The sequence below is a fragment of the Solanum stenotomum genome, chromosome 5, assembly GCF_019186545.1.
Source record: "Solanum stenotomum isolate F172 chromosome 5, ASM1918654v1, whole genome shotgun sequence".
Taxonomy (NCBI): Eukaryota; Viridiplantae; Streptophyta; class Magnoliopsida; order Solanales; family Solanaceae; genus Solanum; species Solanum stenotomum.
The window spans coordinates 48578874-48598235 of record NC_064286.1 but is presented as its reverse complement, the minus strand read 5'-3'; the positions used below and the strand labels follow the sequence as shown (position 1 = coordinate 48598235).

At 31.3% G+C, this 19362-nt stretch overlaps 1 protein-coding gene and 2 non-coding genes across 3 annotated transcripts; all 3 read right to left on the bottom strand.

The window, feature by feature from the left end:
- Positions 1–8922: 8922 nt before the first annotated feature.
- LOC125866426 (small nucleolar RNA snoR26) lies at positions 8923–9013 on the bottom strand. The gene has a single exon (XR_007446493.1). It is a non-coding gene; the product is annotated as a small nucleolar RNA snoR26 (small nucleolar RNA).
- Positions 9014–9058: 45 nt separating this feature from the next.
- Positions 9059–9151, bottom strand: LOC125866428 (small nucleolar RNA snoR27). The gene has a single exon (XR_007446494.1). It is a non-coding gene; the product is annotated as a small nucleolar RNA snoR27 (small nucleolar RNA).
- Positions 9152–10734: 1583 nt separating this feature from the next.
- On the bottom strand, positions 10735–18991 carry LOC125864360 (ataxin-3 homolog). The gene is made up of 2 exons (XM_049544332.1): positions 18564–18991; positions 10735–11546 (listed from the first exon to the last, which is right to left on the bottom strand). The coding sequence occupies exons 1-2, from the start codon at positions 18795–18797 to the stop codon at positions 10965–10967; spliced, it is 816 nt and encodes a 271-aa protein (XP_049400289.1). The 5' UTR covers positions 18798–18991; the 3' UTR covers positions 10735–10964.
- Between the last annotated feature and the right edge of the window lie 371 nt (positions 18992–19362).

Below are 19362 nucleotides of genomic sequence, written 5' to 3'. Positions count from 1 at the left end.
CCACAGAAGTAAAAATTCTTTAATTTGTTCCAAAGCTTTTGGCACTTCAATTTAATATAGTTTTATTTAACCCCCCAAAAAATTGGACACTTCAATTTAATATAAATATAGTTTTATTTAACATTCAAACTTTTTTTTGTATCATTTAAATATAAAAAAATTATCGATATAACATCAGAAAGGTAAAACATCAATAGTGAGACTTTTTCTTTTTAAATACCTTTTTTATTCGTGTGAATTTTTTAAAATAGGATAAGAATAGAATAAAACCTGCTATTTTTTTTTTTGCAAAGCATTAATTATACTGCTAATTATGTGCCTAATTCTTAAAGGTTGACAAATGGTGTAATTTTCTATGGTGGTCGATTTATGTAAATATATTTTCTTAAAATTATTATTTACACTTTATCTCAATTTTTACAAGTTCAAATTTAATTCTTAAAAAATATTCTTTCAAATAATATTAGACTTCGATCTAATTTTTGCTTATGTATTTCTTAATCTTACAAACAAATTCTGACATTTGATTAACTTGCAAAGATTAAACTATGATCTAACATTTTCATATAAAATTTATAGTTTTCCCAAAAAAATAAATAAATTGGGGCCATGATATAAATTGTTCATGAATTGTACCAATTTTTTTTTCTTTTAAAAAAAAGTTATTTCATAAACAATTCTTCAAATCGAGACAAGGGATAAAAATCACTCAATTACTTAACAATTATTACTATTGATTTCGTTTTTTATAGTTGAATTTGGTAATACAAATAAATTAACATAATATACATTAAAATTTAGATAGAATAATCCATGGATTAAAATTTAGTCTATCTAATACATAATTTGGTTACTTTATTTAATTTAATCCATGGATGCTTATCCATTATATGTGGTCTTATCTTATCCCTAGAAAGTGGAGGGATAGCTAATCCAAGGTTTAACAAACCTTGGATAAGACCCCTAAATGACTAAACTATCCCCTTATTCCTTTTCCTAAATTTCTTTTGTAATTTATTTTCCTTTTTATTTATATTGGAATTGTTATAAATATTCTTTTTTAATTCTCCAAATCCGTTTAGTGTAATTTAATGATTTCACTAATATTTTTTCACCATTTTTTTATTCAAGATAGTTTGTCGATTAACCACTTGAACTATTTGTTTTTTTAATAGGTATTGAACAATTTAAGTAGTCTTAAATCTATACTAAGTTTAACATATACTTGACCAACAAAAAATTAGAAATACACCGTGTCATAAATGATCTCCTTAGTGGTACATCACACCTTAAAATTAATAATATATATATATATATATATATTATGACTTAACTAGTTAAATGGAATAGAAAATCCTACAAAAAAAAATAATATTGTCCGGCGGTTATCTACATTGACCCAATTACATGAAATAAACAATCTCATAATAACACAATGATATAATAGGAAATAATTTTTTTATAGAGTTTTATATTAAACACAAGATTAAGTGGAAAGTAATGAACCAAACACTTGACAAAAAAATAATTCCTGCACTACTAATCCCTGCATTATCAATGTTTGTACCAAATGACCCCTTATTGAGTGTTTGATTGTTGTATTCAAAATAATAAATTTTAATAACAATTTATTTGTTTACAAAAATGTCCTTCATGAATGTAAAAAGTGATGTAACAAAAGGGTTGAAAGAGACATTTTTGTCATTTACTTATTTTATCCCGAGATAAGTTATCCCGGAATCACTATACCACCCAAGGGGAGGGATAACTTATCTCGGTACTAATTATTAATCCCGAAATAAGTTATCCCGAACTTGCCAACCAAACAACAAATTAAGTGGTACTATAATTTAATCCCAGGAGAGATGGAAGGAATACTCTGTCTAATCGCAATGCTTGTCTGGCCTCTCCAGCCAAATTGAGAAATTCACCCTTCGTTCTATCTTTTTTTTATGTTATGAAAGGCGGGTCTTCCTAGTGGGCTCGTCGCCACTAGGCAGTCATCTTTGATCCTGATCGGCCGACCTTTCCGATCCCGAAACAAAGAGAGTTCGACTCTCTTTTTTCGCTCATTCAGATGAAGAAATTCCTTGAAGACGACGAGAGATGCTACCTGCTCTTTCCGTTCCTTCTCTTTCGGAGTGGAGCACTCCTCTTTGTTCTGTTCCTTTTTTAATAAAAGCTTGGTACGTGTTCTGAGTGAGCCTTCACGCGAGGTGAACGTTACCTATGAAGTGGAATCTATTGTCTTGGCTTCCAACGGTAATTTAGTCATGGAATTAAATTATAGTACCACTTAATTTGTTGTTTGGTTGGCAAGTCCGGGATAACTTATTCCGGGATTAATAATTAGTAGCGGGAGAAGTTATTCCTCCCCTTGGGTGGAATAGTAATCCCGAGATAACTTATCCTGTGATAAAATAAGTAAATGACAAAAATGTCTCTTTCAACCCTTTTGTTACATCACTTTTTACATTCGTGAAGGGCATTTTTGTAAACAAATAAATTGTTATTAAAATTTATTATTTTGAATACAACAAACCAAACACTTAATAAAAAATAATCCCATCATAACTTATCCCATCATAACTTATCCCATCATAACTAATCCCATCATAATTTATCCCATCATAATTAATCTCATCATAACTTGAATTCAAACCAAACGACCCCAATAGTAATAATGTGACTTATCTAATTATTCACATCTATAATTGTTGAGAGGGAGACATTAATGTTACCTGCAAGTAGGGTTGTTCATGGTTATGGTTGAAAAATCAAACCGAATCGCAATCCAAACCAAATCGATTAAAAAAAATCAATATTTGGTTTGGTTTGGTTTTAAATTTTGAAAAATCGATACTATTTGGTTTGGTTTTACAAAATAACAACCGCAAAAATAACCAAACCGAACCGAACCGATATCTTAGATGTATAAATTTTATAATTATTTATATATTATTCATAAATAAAATTAAAAAAATATTTTATTTATGAATAATATGTAGCCCAACTATAACAATCATATGTCCAAGTTCATCAAAATCCATTTTAGTCTTTACTGACCCTACTTCAGATAAAATAGTCACACTTTCACTTAATTGAATCACTTTGTCCGTGTAATGATAACTGTAGTATTGCTTAATCGAACCGACGGTACCTTTTATGTGGATTGTTTATGTACTAGGAGTTTGTGTCAATCGAGATAGATATGTCCTTAAAAAAATTATTACTTTCAAATTGAATAAACCAAAAAAAAACTTAACCAAACCGACGGTTCGTTTGGTTTGATTTGGTTTTGATTTTAATCAATAACCGATCCAAACCGAACCACGAACATCCCTACCTGCAAGTGATCGCCTACTGTGCCATAGTTGTAATGTTCTCAGGAGATTTTCTTTTTCCAAAATAAATTAGGTCTAAAGTGACATAGGGTATTAACTTAAATTATACTATTATATATGGACTCGACCCATTAACCACCAACTAAATTAATTATTTTAAATTACCCCTCAATTTAAAAAACTGTAGTTAAACGAATAACTCAAAATTTCCATTTAAATTTACGGAAATGATCTTTTATGAAAAAGAGAGGACTAGTTCTCAAAATGACTTAACGGGTCATTACACTATCTACTTTTGAGCATAAATATTTTAGTATTTTGAATTAAACAATTCAAACTCCATATTAATAAGTAAAGTTTTTACATTAAAATCCAAAGTAATGTACTACTAATAAATAGCTAACATCTATTAAATAGAATTAATTCATACCATTACAAATAATATGAAGTTAAACACTTTATATATATGTGCAACATTAAATTATAATAGAAATATAATGGTAAAAATCAGTACTCATTAACTATTCAATTTGGTGTAAAGAAAGTAAGAAATGAGCGTAACTTTGTAAATTCTTGGTGTGCTGCATTACTCTCATGGTTGAAAAATTATAGCATAAAAAACATTAATAAATATCATTGATATAATACTTCTTTAATTTTTTCTTAATAGAAAATTTGTTTTATCTATTTTAAATAAAAATAAATAATGAAAAAGTTGAAATGGTGTAAAAAGTATTTATAGAGAAATGATTAAATACTACGCAATAGAAAAAATAAAGGGTTAAGATTTTTTTTTACAATTATTATAATTCAATTATTTTTACCTCTAACTAATTAATCAGTTAAAAATAATAAAAATAATCCCTCTCATTGTTGTAGATAGGTTATAACAATCTTTATCATTTACTTTTCAAAATATTTGTGATTGTCTAATCTCTATTTTTTTTTTCTGTATAGAGACTTCTTATATAAATTTCTTTCAACTTCTTCATTAATTTGTTTTATCTAAATTATTATTTTATTTTTAAAACTCCGTAAGAATTAAAGTTTTTAAGAAAGTATTCGCTCTATATTCTTTTATTGATGTTTTGTGATATTGTTTTTCAATAATGGGTATTAGTGCTGCACATCAAGAGTTTATGAAGTTACAATCATCAAGTGCAATTAGTATAAGAAAAATACGTAGGCCTCATTAGTCATTATCATTTTCATCTCCTGAATATTGGATCAATGGTATGAATTTTCTATCTAGTTCTTTCATATATTTGTATATATATATACACATTGATATTTTATATATAATGAACTTTAATAAGGTTTGAGACTAGTCAATGATTTTAAGATTTGTCTCATATTTATATTTTGTAATTTTGAACACGTTTAAATAAATTAAAAAAAATAAATCAAACAAATTGAAACGCTGAGAAATTGATTTCTCTCTCCTTTTCTTGATCTCTTTCATTATTATATTGTCTTTGCATGCACACTCATATTATAACATCAGTTTCCAAGTGGTTCTTTCAATCATTGCAGTCTAATTTTAAAGAAATGTTTGGTATGTAAGAGGACATTTTCAGAACATAAATTATTTTCTGACAATTAAACATTAAAAAAAACAGTTAAGAAAATCATTAGAAGGTAAAAATGATTTTCTTCGTGCTTATATTTTTCTCAAATAGTCCATATATGTTAAGAGTATCGAATAGTGAAACAATTTTTTATAGACATACCAAACACTGAAACACATGACAATCTAACATATTTTTCAGATGGAATAAGTATTACCTAATATTTGTAACTTCTATTTTTGTCTAAAATAAATAATTTTATATTTAACCAACCAATTTTTATTTTTTTGTCAAATGTTCCTTTATCTAAGTGAATTCTTACATAACTAGGAAATCATATTAAACGAGTACTAATATTTAATTTTATGTTTTTTTACAAGAAATTTGAGAAGATTATTTTCTTCTATTCATTTTATGAATAAACTAAAATTAGGAGTCGATTTTACCATATGAAAATGAACACTGATGTTAAGTTTTCATACAATTGTCTTTTATTTGTATACTACATTTTTTTAAAAAGTATTTACATTAGCAAACAGAGCAAAAATTAATTATTATTTTTAGTTTTAGTGTTATCATCAAGTAACAGTTCTTCAACTAATTAAAGTACTAGTAGCCAATTTAAAGTTTAAAATCTCACTAATAAGAATAATTTAATAAATTAAATATCAAATTTAACAGTTTATTAATGAAAGTATAAAATGCAAACTGAATAAGCTAAAGTAGAATAAATGAGTATTAAAAATAATAATCATATTTCAGTAAATTTTAAAATGACATGCTCTCTGTCTTGGTAGTATATGTTATTTGTAGTTTTTTTTTTTTTATCAAACATCAATTGTGAGGTAGTGGTGTAACTGTTTCACTCTTAACTAAAGGCATCAAATTCAAATCATGAATATGGTGAAAATTTTGTTGAAAATGTCATCTTAAATGAGCTCTGAAGAGTATGATTCGAGTTTAATCAAAGCATTTGATTTATCATCCATTTTTTATTCGGCCCATATTATAAAAGTAAGTATAAAGACTGGTCAAAAGGTTCACAACTCATAAGCAACTGAAAGCTCCCACAGAACAGAGCCCATGTGCAGAAACCATGTGAGTATCAAATGCTCACAGCTCAATCCAATGAACTTTAGTAAATAATTTAGCAAATTGAATCAAAATTTAAATTTAATGAGTCCAATTTTAAGATTTATTGTAAGAAATTTATTGGAATATGAGAAAACACATAAAACCCCTGCTAAATTTGAAATCACAATTTACTTTAGTACTTAAAGTGCAGACGTTTAAATATCTCCTTAAGTGAGTGTACTCTCTTAAAAGCATGTGAAAAAAAGAAAAAAAAAGATCGAATTTTGTAAAGTCCTACACATGACCTTTTTTATTGGTCAATATCTAACTAATATTTAAATAGTTTTTCTGGATATATTAACTCTTTAAAAAATATGTAAATTTTCTTATTTAGAGGTAAATGAAATTTGTGGGTCCCTTTTTTTATTTTTTTAAAATAAAATTCTTTTCATTTAGTTGTATTCCTCAATACACCTCTTTCTCCATTGAAACACCCCCTCCATCTTCATTCCCATCTCTATCCATTATTTTCATTTCACTAGTCCTTTGATAATTCGTAAAATTCAATTTTAATGACATTCTATTGACGTCGATTTCACTCTATACTATTGATGTTGATTTTGCAAATGTAAACATTTCTCGAATTTTGAGTGACCCATTTTGATTTCTAGATCCATTCAAACATTTCTCATAGAATTTATATATTTTTTTAATCAACTTTCTTATGCAATCTTCATTTCTTATTTGATTTGTCAAGAAAATTGGCTTTCAAAAAAGTTCATTCTCCAAAAGAGAAACTCGTGGGGAGGATTTGAAGAAGATAATGTGAATGTTCTTCTTTGAAGTTATTTTAAAAAATTATTGAATAGTGAAGAAGAAAAGAAATTATTGAAGGTTGAAATGGTGAATAACAAGGAAGAAGAAAGAGAGGCGAGGGGGGGGGGGTATGTACTTATAAATTAATTAATTGGTGTAATTGATTTTAAAAAATATTTGAGAAAAAATGATGAGTAAGTAAAAAGAAGTAAAAATTAATGACGTGGTGCCTACATGATTATAATGTGGCCGGTGAGAGTGGTGTTATAATCAGGATGAAAAAAAAATCACTTGAAAGATGTTAAATGAGTATTTAAACGCCTGTGAAGTTTAAGTGTTAAAGTAAATTATGCTGCCAACCTTATGGGGTTTTTTTATGTGTTTTCGCTTGGAATATTGAATTTATGAGTTTTTAAATATAGTATTATCAACATTTTAATAAATTTTTACATTATTTTTTTTACACCGTGTCAAATTATGAGTTCAAATAAAACTGCCCACAAAACTATATCTAGACCTATACGAAATTATAACAAAAAAAAATGATAGTAAAAATTCAAAGATCTCTAATTAAAAATAAGGAAAAAAGGCTCAAATATATCATCAAACTTTTAGAAAAAAACTCATTTATGTCATTCGTTAAAAAATTGACTCATTTATGCCATTGCTGTTAAAAAAAAAACTAATCCATGTCATTTTATTTAACTCCAGTTTTGCAAAACAATCTTTGACACCCTAAACAAAATTTAATACTTTTCGGATCAAATGTACACTTTTTGATTCTTTTTCTTTAAAAACACCAAAAACACATGAAAAACATAAACAACTCCCAAATTTTCAACATTTTCAATTCTTTACAAAATCAACTCAAATTTCAACTACATCATTAATTTTTTTTTTTTTTTAAAATGAAAATTCTAAAATCATTTGTAGAGTTCAAAAAATTCACCTGTATTAAAAAAAATTCCAAAAATGAAAATCAGTCCCAAAATTTCAAAATTTTGCTTTGATTAGTGTTTTTGAAGTTGTAGAGAAAATCCTACCAATAAAAAATATTGAAGTCTTGAAACTTTGAAATTTTTTTAAGTGGGTTCTGTTGAGTTGGGATAAATTTGAGCTCAAAAGATATTTTGAGTTTTGGTATCTAGCTTAGAGGAAAACTATTTTTTAAATTTGAGGCTATTTTGTAAAGAATTGAACAAGTTTGAAATTTAAAATTGTTAATGTTATTTATGTGTTCTTAAGGAAGTAGAAGGAAAAAAAAAAGTACATTTGATCCAAAAACGACATTTGAAAAATGTTAAACCTTGTTTAGGTTATAAAAAATAATTTTGCAAAATCAAAATTAAAAAATGGCATAAATGGCATTTTCTTTAACAACAATAGCATTAATAAGCCAAACTTTTATCAAATGACATAAATATGTCATTTCTAAAAATTCGATAACATATTTGAACCTTTTCTCCCCAAAAAAAAGTACTTATCCGGTACTAACTCAACTATAATCCTTATTGGTAGCATTCCTATGTTACCGAGAATTAAATTAAAGTAATTTAACTTTAGAAAATTTCAAAAATTTGAGAAGACTTTCCTCGCATTTTAAATTTCAAAAAAATTCAAATTTTAAAATTTAAAGTGAGGAAAAAGATCGTTTTTAAAAAATTTTAAAATTCTAATATACAACATCAAAGTTTTTAATTACTCCAAGTCCTTCCACATTTCATTTCCGTTTCAACCAAAATAATATCTTAAAAGATACATTTAGCTCATTCTTTCAAAGACTAATCCTGATAATAACAATAACAATAAAATTAGCGTCATTAACACTAATCCCAAAATTATCATCTCTTTTCAAGACTGATTCAACTCTTACTTAATTTGGAACTTTTTTATCACCCTTATTACCTTTTGGTGGACTAAATTTCTGACAATGATATATAATTAGTTGTAATTAACTATTATTGTTAAACAAGCCAAACAAATTTAACTAGCATTTGGTAATGTTAATCAAAATATAAAAAAACAAAATAGTATAATTTAGATTGTTGCAAAACGAAACAATTTAATACTGGAATAAGGGTTTGCATAAAATCAATAGCAAAGAAAGTAGGGAAGAAGAAAAGCATCTCAGATTATATTTCCCCATGATTTTCTTCATTTAACAATCAAAGTGCAAGGATAACGAATTGGATTACTCATCATTGATGCATTTCTGGGGAGCAAAGAAACTATATATAGAAAAACAAATTTAGAAAGATTGGATCTCAGTTAAAAAATTCTTCTTCAATCCCATAAATGGAAATTCCAGAAAGATAACGCAGTAATAATACTAATCATCACAGATCCAAATCCAAATGGAAAACAAATGGATGTTAAAATTAGAAGTTTGAAATGACTGGATTTTGTTAATGTGTATATCAATGTTCAACAACTAGAATTAGAGTTTTGAAAGGGGATCTCAGCTATAGAGAAGTAATCTACATTTCCAATGTGGAATCAGAACTCGGATAAATTGTTATCACATCCTAGATCCCATAACAAAAAACATTGACGAACAAAACCAGTAAATTCAACAAAACACTAAGGAAATAGGCACAAATGAAGAAATAAGTATGAACAGTGATAGATTGGATCTCAGAAAAGTGAAATACCAAAAGAATTTATATATCCTCATGTTGAATATTTCAGTATTTTCTGTTTCCTCATAGATCCATTGCAAAATAGAAGGAAAAAACACAGATAAAAAGCGAATAACAAAATTAAACTACAGAAGAAAGAAATAAGGAACCTATTGAGCAGAAATTTATCATTTGAAGAATACTAAGGGTAGCTGAGAATTTGAGAAACCCTAGCGCCGATGATGAGAAGAGTCGTTGGTTAACGCAATATTTATATAGGCTTTGATGAGAAGCAGAAAGAGGGTAAGGGACGACGGCGTTTAAGAGAATTCTTCGAAATTTAAGCATTTTGGGCTTTGGTAAATATTGTACAAACCCTAGCTGCATAGTGGAAAAGTTAAATTGCAAGACAAGTCCTCATTTAATTTTTTCGGCCATATTCAACCTTGGACTTCTAAGAATTATTTTTGTGTATCTTTGGATTAGGTGTTTAGCTAGCTTGAGCATAAATGTTCAAATATTTTTGGAAAATTAGATGTGTTTGGTCATAGTTTTGAAAATATATTTAATTTTTTTATAATATATGAAACATAATTTATACCCATAAGTTCTAAGAATTGTAAAAAGAAATGCTTATACTGGCATAATTTTTAGACTCTCGATGAGCACACGTTTTTTATGATTATAAGTTTGGCACAAAAATACTAAGTTGTTGTAAAATAACGGATTTAAAATGGAAGGTAGAATGAAATAGCTTTAAAATTTCTTCAAGATATCAAAGTCCCTAAATTAGGCATTTACAAAATAGCTCTTCAATTTGTAGTAGAAAGAGCATAAAAGGACCAAGGAGTGACATAGTTTTCTCTTCTAAACTAGCTCAATATATATTATAGTGTTATTCCGTGAAATAACTCAAATTTTAAATTATTCACTTACTTTTACTACTCATGTTATGAATAGAGTGGACTTCTAAGAAGTGGGTGAGAGTTGGGAGCCAGAATGTATCTCAATTTCATGCTATCAGGTGGAGTGGCAAAGATCTGCCTCTTGTTATGCATATATTTTGATTCATTCACACAAACATTTTTTGTAAAACAAAATATTCTCATCATGCTAATGATTAACGAGTGACAGACCCAAAATTAGCAATACATTTACCCATAAAGAACTCAAATTTACATAATCAATTCACATGGCATAAAACAATATTTACATCAAGAAAATGTACAAGCAGCAAAATAAGATAAAAAGAACAAAAAAAATGAAATAAGAACTGTATCAAAGAAATTACTACAAAGTACATATTCCAGGAAGATCAAGGTTTTTCATTTTACTTTTCGAAACGTATAAAAATCTTGCTCTCAGCCAACAAACAGCATCACTGTGTAATTTTTTATTTTATTTTTTGAAATAAGAAACAACATCACTGTTTATGCCGCAGAATTATGAACTAGTATCCAGTATCGGATGCAATTATGAAGAAAAGAAACGAAATAACAGTTCATAAGTTTTTCCGGCTTAAAACACTGAAAAATGTTCCCTTGTCATGCATTAGCTGCACTATTGTCCTTATTTTCATTTTCCAAGGTATCAGGTTTGGTGCTGACCGCAGGGGCAGCATCCATCAAGCTGGCAGCAATTGCAGCTTTCAGATCCTCATCTTCTTCATCTAAAAGCATACCTTGTTCCTCGTATTGGCGGTAGGGAACAGATTGCCACTGAGTTTGACCACTTCTGCTACCTGTTCTCTGTGCAGCATTGCAGGACTTGGTAATCCTCTCCGCATCTTCTGGTAACAGCCACTGTCCATATCCACTAGAAGCTTCAGAAGAAGAGATTGGACATTCCTTGGGAAATTTTCCCCTCACCAGGAAAATGCTCCAGCCAAAGCCTTTCAAGGAGTCCAGATATGCTGAAAGGTAAAATTTGGAAAGGTGCTCAGGAGCGGGCTTGAGACTGTCAAAGTTGTACCACTCCCCATTTACTTTCCTGATACAGAACCAATGGTTCTGCAAGTGACAGATAAACGCATTTTCCAGTTCTGGGTCAATCTGAGCCGGCTCAGCAACTGGGCTATCCAGTGGAATGATTTGAAGATCCCACACTTCCAATACCTTCTGCAAAACCTGTAACCAAATTTCAAGTCAGAATTTAGCTTCTAGAGCCAAAGCAGGAAGGTGCTTTAAAGAAAATCATTGGAAAAATAGCATCGTAGTCACAGGATTATGCAAGTCGTATGGTCATAGTGTCTCACACCACTTAGTGGAAACTAGTTATCTCACATGTTATTTGTCTCTCAAACTCAAACACATTAAGCAAAACCTTGTGCTAGATAAATGAGCATAAACTCAGGCTAAAGCTAGATACTACAGGACAAACTAGAGTTCTGCATCTCCACCATTCCACCATAATTTTGTTGTCTGGTATTTCAACTTTTCTCTCGGATTCACAAGCTAGTATAGTTAATGTTGACCTCAAAATCATTACTACCAGTATATCCATTGAAAAGGTGATCATTCACCAGAAAGGATGAACAACATGAGAACAAGCAAGAATGCACATTGCATCGAAGAAAGGAGAAATACAAAAAAGATAACCAGAACTTTAAATTCGAAAACAGTATACAGATATGCAATTTCGAACATTACAATTTAATTGCTGGTTCTCAAGAATCAAGACACGAGGCCAAGTGACTGAAACAAGCATCAACCTGCCTCTAAACACTTGCCATGGTAATTACGTTCTTTATAAGCTTTCCACACATAAAACATGTTCTTCTTACACTAACACAAACCACAAGGGATGTTGATAATTATTATCATTTCTTTCATATCTGTTGATAAAATAGGCTTATTGGGCACTTACATTATCACAAAAAAAGGGGGGCTTGCTATGCTTGAGTATTTGGTTGATGAATTGATGAATTTAAACTCTACCAAATATTTAAAATATTTGACATGGGTTAATATAGCATGTGCCTTCATTCACATGATTACTCTTTATATTGGGAGGAAAGGATGTGATATTCGATTATGATACTAATATCAGACAGCACTTACTGTAGTCACAAAGCTACTTTCTATCTTTCATATTTTTTATTTTTTTATTACAGTTATGCCTAGGCCAGTTTGCGTGCATCTCAAGTAACCTATTTCAGCAGGTACCAACTAGCTCTTACGAGCAAAGATATAAAGTACCAACTAGCTCTTACGAGCAAAAACATGAAGCTACTTCTAATCAAAACTCTTCCACAACTTACCCAAAGTTATAACTAAAGAAGAAACCAGAGTCATTTGCAAAACAACAGGAACCAGAGAAAAAGTTCACCAACAGTTTTGTGAACAAAATGTCATAGAAATATAGCGATTTTCATCTTTATTATGTTCTCTCCTCCTTATTTTTTCTCAAAGTATCACTTTACTTTCTCTCTTTTTTTTCTGACAATACTAGTGTCAAGCCTACTTTGCATCCCGAGTTATCCATCAAATACCTGCTACCCCCTATAAGCACATGTATGGAATAAGTCTGTCCCCCAAAACTATGGGAGATGACAAGAATTCACCTAGTTTCGCATCTATTTAGATTTGAACTTCGCTAGGTTGTACTCCACCTCTTCGACCACTAAGCAACATCCCAGGGCCTTTTCTTCACTTCCTTTTTTTTTTTAATAAAGAGTTCTTTTTGGGTCACATTTAGGGTGTGCCATATTTTTGTGTACTGTGGTGATTAATCACTAGATTAAAAGAATGAATGAAAGACCAGTTCATTTTTAAAAGTTGCTCCCACGTCCCATCAGCACTCAAATTAAATTATGATAGTATTTCTCCTTATAAAACTTGAATCATGTCAAGCATGAAACCAATTTACTTCTTCGATGTTACATTCAGGAGAATTTCATTATACTGGCATTAATTACTGTCAATAATCTAGTGTGATTTTACAACATACCTAATGTAAATGCCACAAGTGGAGTCTCAGAGGGTAGTGTACACACAAACCTTACCCCTACCTTAATCTAGTATCATTATAGTAACCTAAAATTGAAAAGCCCATCTTTAATTTACAATCGTAGAATTCATTATGCTTGGAAGAAAACAGAAAAGCGACAAGAAAATTAGACCTTGTTACCTGAAGAGGATATAAAACCACAACAAATCTTGCAAGCATAACAGGTCTTATAGACTTGGGGGTCGTTTGGTGTGAGAGGTAAAAATAAATAGTGATGGGATAAAGTTTTTGTGTCTTGTTTGGTTGCCATGTTTGGGATAACTTATACCACCATTTATACCACAATGATAGGATAAGTTATCTCATATACATGGTGAGATAAGTTATCCTAGGATAGCTAATCTCAAGATAATTAATCCGGGGATAGCTTGTTCCCAACCAAACGACCCCTTAAAACTTAAGCTCGGACAAGAGTGACATATGGAGCCTTCTCCTATTCATAAAGACTCAATTCCTATCCCACTAAATGTTATAGAAATAGTTGGCACAATAATTTCATGTTTCTTTATTGTGCCGGAATTTCGATATTCATAGACATGATATCATCATGTTAAACTTGGATTCTGCGTTCTTTATATACAAGATTTCGCGCAATAGAAGGTTGGGTTTTGTGTTCATAATAAATATTTATAACCTGCAAAACTGACAAGATGTTTCCTAACTTTATAGGTAAGCACTAAGCAGTCCACACATTATGTCAAATACAATTTCTACAGTCATAGAAGTTCAGTTATGGCTAAGCTAAGTGTTCAGACATTAGAATGCACAAAATAAATTCATCCTACAAACTTCACCCAGAAATACAAAGCAAATTTAGACCACCACCACACAAAGGTCCCTTAATGGCATGTAATAAAACCAGGTAATCGTGCTACATAAAAAGGTTTTCAACGTTCCTATTACGTACTGTACGTAATCATGATAATTCTTTATGTGGGAAAGAGATGACTTCTGATTAGGAGACTAACAGCACACCACATTTGCCGGAGATTAACATCACAGAGCATTTACTGCAGTCATATAAAGGTATTTTAATCAAAATTCTTTCACAACTAAAATACCTTAACTCGACTTAGAGTTTCCAAATTAACTTCAAACATGAGGATTGAAGGGAAAAATTAACCAAAGTAGAAACCAGAGTTATCTGCAAAAAGAAAAGGATCAGAGGAAGGACCCATCAAGGGATTTGTTTAACAGAATGAGTAACTTATACATAGTGATCACCATCTAAGTTATGTTCACCTCTTTCTTTTTCTTCTCCTTCCTTTTCAAGCTAATCTCTTTCTATTTTTCATTTGGGTTGGGGTGGTTATATTTAGATCATGCCATATATGTCACATAATATGGTGATTATTTGCTAGATATAAGAACTAGAATAGCTCCTACTTAAAAGTTGAACCTATCAGTGCACAAATTCAGATTTAAATAATGCTGCTCCTTTTTTACTCAAATAATCACACTGAATCAGTTACTTCCTTATGTTGAGTCATGTAGTTCTACCAAGGAAGAATTTGATTACCTTGCAGGATAGTACATCTAACAACCTAGTATGAACACCTTTTCCGGTGACTTCTCCACAGGAATTTCCCACCTTTGTTCTTCTCAACCCTAACTATTACCTTCTGTTGTAGTTTGTTATCGTTATTTTCTTTTTTTTCCTTTATTTTCTCACGGGGAAAATAGGATTTTCTTTCAAGCTAGTTCATATGAGTTTAGATCAAGTGCAAAAACCTCGTTCAAATGGACTAAACTAGAAGGTGGTGATTAACTGCTTTTGGTATAGAGGGGACACCGACACTACTGCCTTAAGAATTGATAGAATCTTGATATCTGGAGAGCGGGATAACATTTTTAGCTATATCAGAGTGACAACTGCTCATATCGTTGATATATTGCAATGTGGAGGTTCGGAGCAACAAAAATCATATTTCAAGTTCGGCAATTGGTGGCTGAATACAGATGGCTTTGTTAACATAGTTGAGAGTTAGGGGACAACATTTTATTTTTCAGGAAAATCTAACTACACTCCCTGTTTCAATTTATTTGCCCTACTTACCTTTTTACTTGATTTCAAAAAGAATGACAACACTTTAATTCCAACTTTGTACTCCAAGATTGAAGAGCATTGTGGTACATTTGACATATCTTTAATTAAGACCACAAGATTCAAAAGTTCTCTTTATCATCTTGCCAAGTCAAGATAGGCCTAGCAAATTGAAACGGAGGGAGTATAATTTAGTTTGTAAAATGAAAACCTTGAAAGGTAAACTGGGGGAGTGGAGTAAAAGCAACTGGCACCCTGAAAGTACAGAAGTCAAACTTTCTCAAACAATTGGTAATGTTGGACAAGGTACGGAAAGACAGAATCTTACGGAGGAGGAAATGGTGGAGAAGGCATCATTGCTCATGAAGCATGCAGAAATGCTAAAGAATGAAGTGGCATTGAGGCAAAGATCCAGGGCCATTTGGTTAAAGAAAGGAGAGAGGAACACAAAGTTCTTCCATCGACTACTAATGCCCACAAAAGATGTAACAACATTGACCAATTAATGATCCAGGATATCATAACCACAAAAAATCAAGTATGGATTTTTTTTAAAAAAAAAAAAACTCTACACTAAAGATTGGAGGCCTGCAAGAAACTTTGAGAAATTTCCAACAACTGAGGAAGAAAAGGAGGCGTTTTAGAGCAGATTTGATGAACAAGAAGTCCTGGGGGCCGGGATGTTTAAAAATGTGCATTATGGATTAGGCATCAGGCCCTAATTACTTCACAATGGGACTCTTCATCAAATGCTGGGAGGTGCTCAAACATGACATCATGGGGTATTTCACAAATTCCATTCTAATGCTTTCTTTGAAAGGAGTTCCAATGCAACCTACATTGCTTTGATTCACAGGAAGGAAGGTGCAAAGAAGTTGAAGGACTTCAGACCTAAAAGTCTCATAGGCAACATTTACAAGATTATTGCAAAAGTTCTGACTGATAAGACTGAAAAGGGTAATGGAAAAATTGGTGGATTCCCACTAGATGACAATCATAAAAGGAAGGAAAATAATGGATGCCATACTTATAGCCACTGAAGCAATGGACTAAAGACAGAAGTGGAAGAAGTCTGGTATTCTTTGAGAGCTAGATAATGAGAAAGCATATGACCAGGTGAACTTGAATTCCTTACTAAGCATTCTACAACAGCTGGGCTTTGGAGTAAAATGGATAAAATTTTGCGTTTCTACTGTCAGATTCTCAATCATTACTAATGGCTCCCTGGAAGGAGTTTTTACAGCTCAGAGAGGTTTGAGGCAGGATGACCCCTCGTCCCCTTTTTGTTACATAGTTGATATGGAAGGGTTAAACAGCATGATCATAACTACCAGTCTTAATAGGTGAATTAAGGGCTTTGAGGTAGCCGTGAATGGTCATTACAGTCAAGAGATTACACATCTCCAATAAGCTGATGACACCTTAACATTCTGTGATGCAGTGGTAGAACAATTGAAAATTTTGAGAACTATCTTAATTTTTTTGGAAGGGATTCATGTTCCAATATACACAACTATAGGGATTCTAAATATTTCATATATACACAAGGAATGGGTTCTTATGATATGAATAATGTCCTAATTCTTAACAGCAACAAATACTCCACATAAGAAAAATTAAGAATGAACGAGCACATGCGTCTTCTCATAATGACCATCTAAATCTTAGAAATGTTGTGGGAGCTAATAATTCCCAATTTAAAATCCTTGACATGCTATCAGTTTATCACTCTGAGCTAGACAAGTAAAACTTGTGTGAATCATAAGCATTCCGAGGAGAGAATTGCAATCCATTAGGACTTCAGAGGATTTTCTATTCAACAATAGAGCAAGTGAACTAGTAGATTTGCATCTACCCAAGATTGACTATTCAAGCTCAATTAAGGTTCTAGCAAATCAAATTCACCTAATTACATGATTGTACATTATACACCATCACTTACACTAGGGCCAAACATATTTAGCATACACATGGCAGGACTAACTAAACCATCAAGTGCTTTTCTATGACGGTAGTGCCCGAGCCAGCTTGGTACACCTCGTCTATTCACAGGCTATTGCTACCTTTCACGTGCACAAGTTCCAATTAGATCGAAAAAATCACTTAATGTTTTTTGCCGAGCCTGAGATCTCATATAGTCAAACCTCTCTATAAGACTAGGCCAAAAAAAGTAATAATTCTTATTCTACCAATCTAATACAGTCAAACCTCTCTATAGGAGTATCATTTGTTCCAATATGTTTTGATTGTTATAGCAAAATGTTGTTATAGTAAACATATGACACAACATAACATGAGAAATCAGTTCCATAGATAACATGGTTGGTATAGTGAAATATTGTTATAGAGGATGGTTGTGACAGAAAGGCCTGGATGTATGTGGCTGTCAACCTATAGTCACGCTGAAATTCAGCTAGAACAGTTCAAACCCTTCGTGAAGTAGGATTATGAGTTTTAACACAGGATTTCAGAATGATTTGAACTGTTCAAGCTATTAGTTTCTTGTTAAAGCTAAATATTCATGAAAAGAAAAAAAAATCATACAATAAAAGCTTGAAACTACAGAAAACCTCTCGCAATTTCCTTATCATTGTTAGTTTTGAATTAATTAGAAGCTAACTAATACTGACTCATTGAGTTGCGCAATTAGTCACCCAAAGTCAAATACAGCAAAACAAAACATCAAAATAAGCAACTTACGTATCAATTTTCCTAACAAAATACAATCTTTACTTCCATATGCTCAACAAAAAGTAAAAACAACGACTACTCATTAAGCTTTCATTCATAAAATTGCCCCAAAATTACAAGACTTCAATTTTCAATTAGCATAAACGCATAAAAAAAGAAACCCAAGTGGGCAGCCAGCAGTGAAGAGCTGAAGTAACAATCTTGGAAACAAAAGTCCGAATCCCAGCAAACTACAACAGTCACTAAATCATTCACGTCTACCTAGGGCTTGGTGGCACATTTTCCGATACAAATACCAGTAGATTAGTGTACGTGCACCTAAACTGCTTAATCTGACCCAGACCACCATGTTATTCGAACTAATTATTCAAAAAAAGAGGAAGTAGACAAGGGAGTGAACCTGGATGCTGAAATCTCCGTCAAGGGAAACATTATGAGACTCTTCGGGAACAAAGTCACCGCTGCCTTGAACCATCATCTGCCGCTCCGTACGGTCGAGATCGGAAGCAACCGCCGCCAAATCGAACTCTGAGAAGAAAGGCCCTTGTAAAACGGTGTTCACACAATGTACAGCGCAAAGCTTAGATTCTTGTACCTCGTGGTACAACATCCCTCCATTGCTAACTCCTTCCATTCTTCCTCCCTACCGTTTTTTAGCCTTATCAGGAAGCCAAAGTAACCTTAGGTTAGGGTTTCGATCAGCAAACTGCTATTTTCGTTTTTTTAAAAAATATCTGTGGAAATAAATTTAAGAAATTGGAAATGTAAAGAAGTTTATTTGGAAGGTTGAACTGGTGACACTTGAAGTACAAAAACAGTTTTTGGTAACTCCCTCTTTCTTAATTGACACGTTTCCTCATATTCTCCGCCACAACTCCAAAATGAAGGATAACATAATTAGTGTAGCTCCTGCGACTATCATGATAAGTTGCGTCGAATTAATATTGGGATTAAAATAAATCGTAAAAGTAGTTAAGTCAATGCTTATTTGTTGTGGATCTACTGGTCCGAACGCTTGAATCTATTCCACTGTAAATAACTGAGTGCGGTGTTGGAATGGTTCCATCCTTAATTAAAGATTTTGAATTTAAGTTTGAGAAAATTTTATTAGAAGAGTCACATTTGAATTGACACTGCCATGTGTGATCCGAATTTAATTGACACTTTAATGTAATTTCACGGATCTATAAAGGTTAACA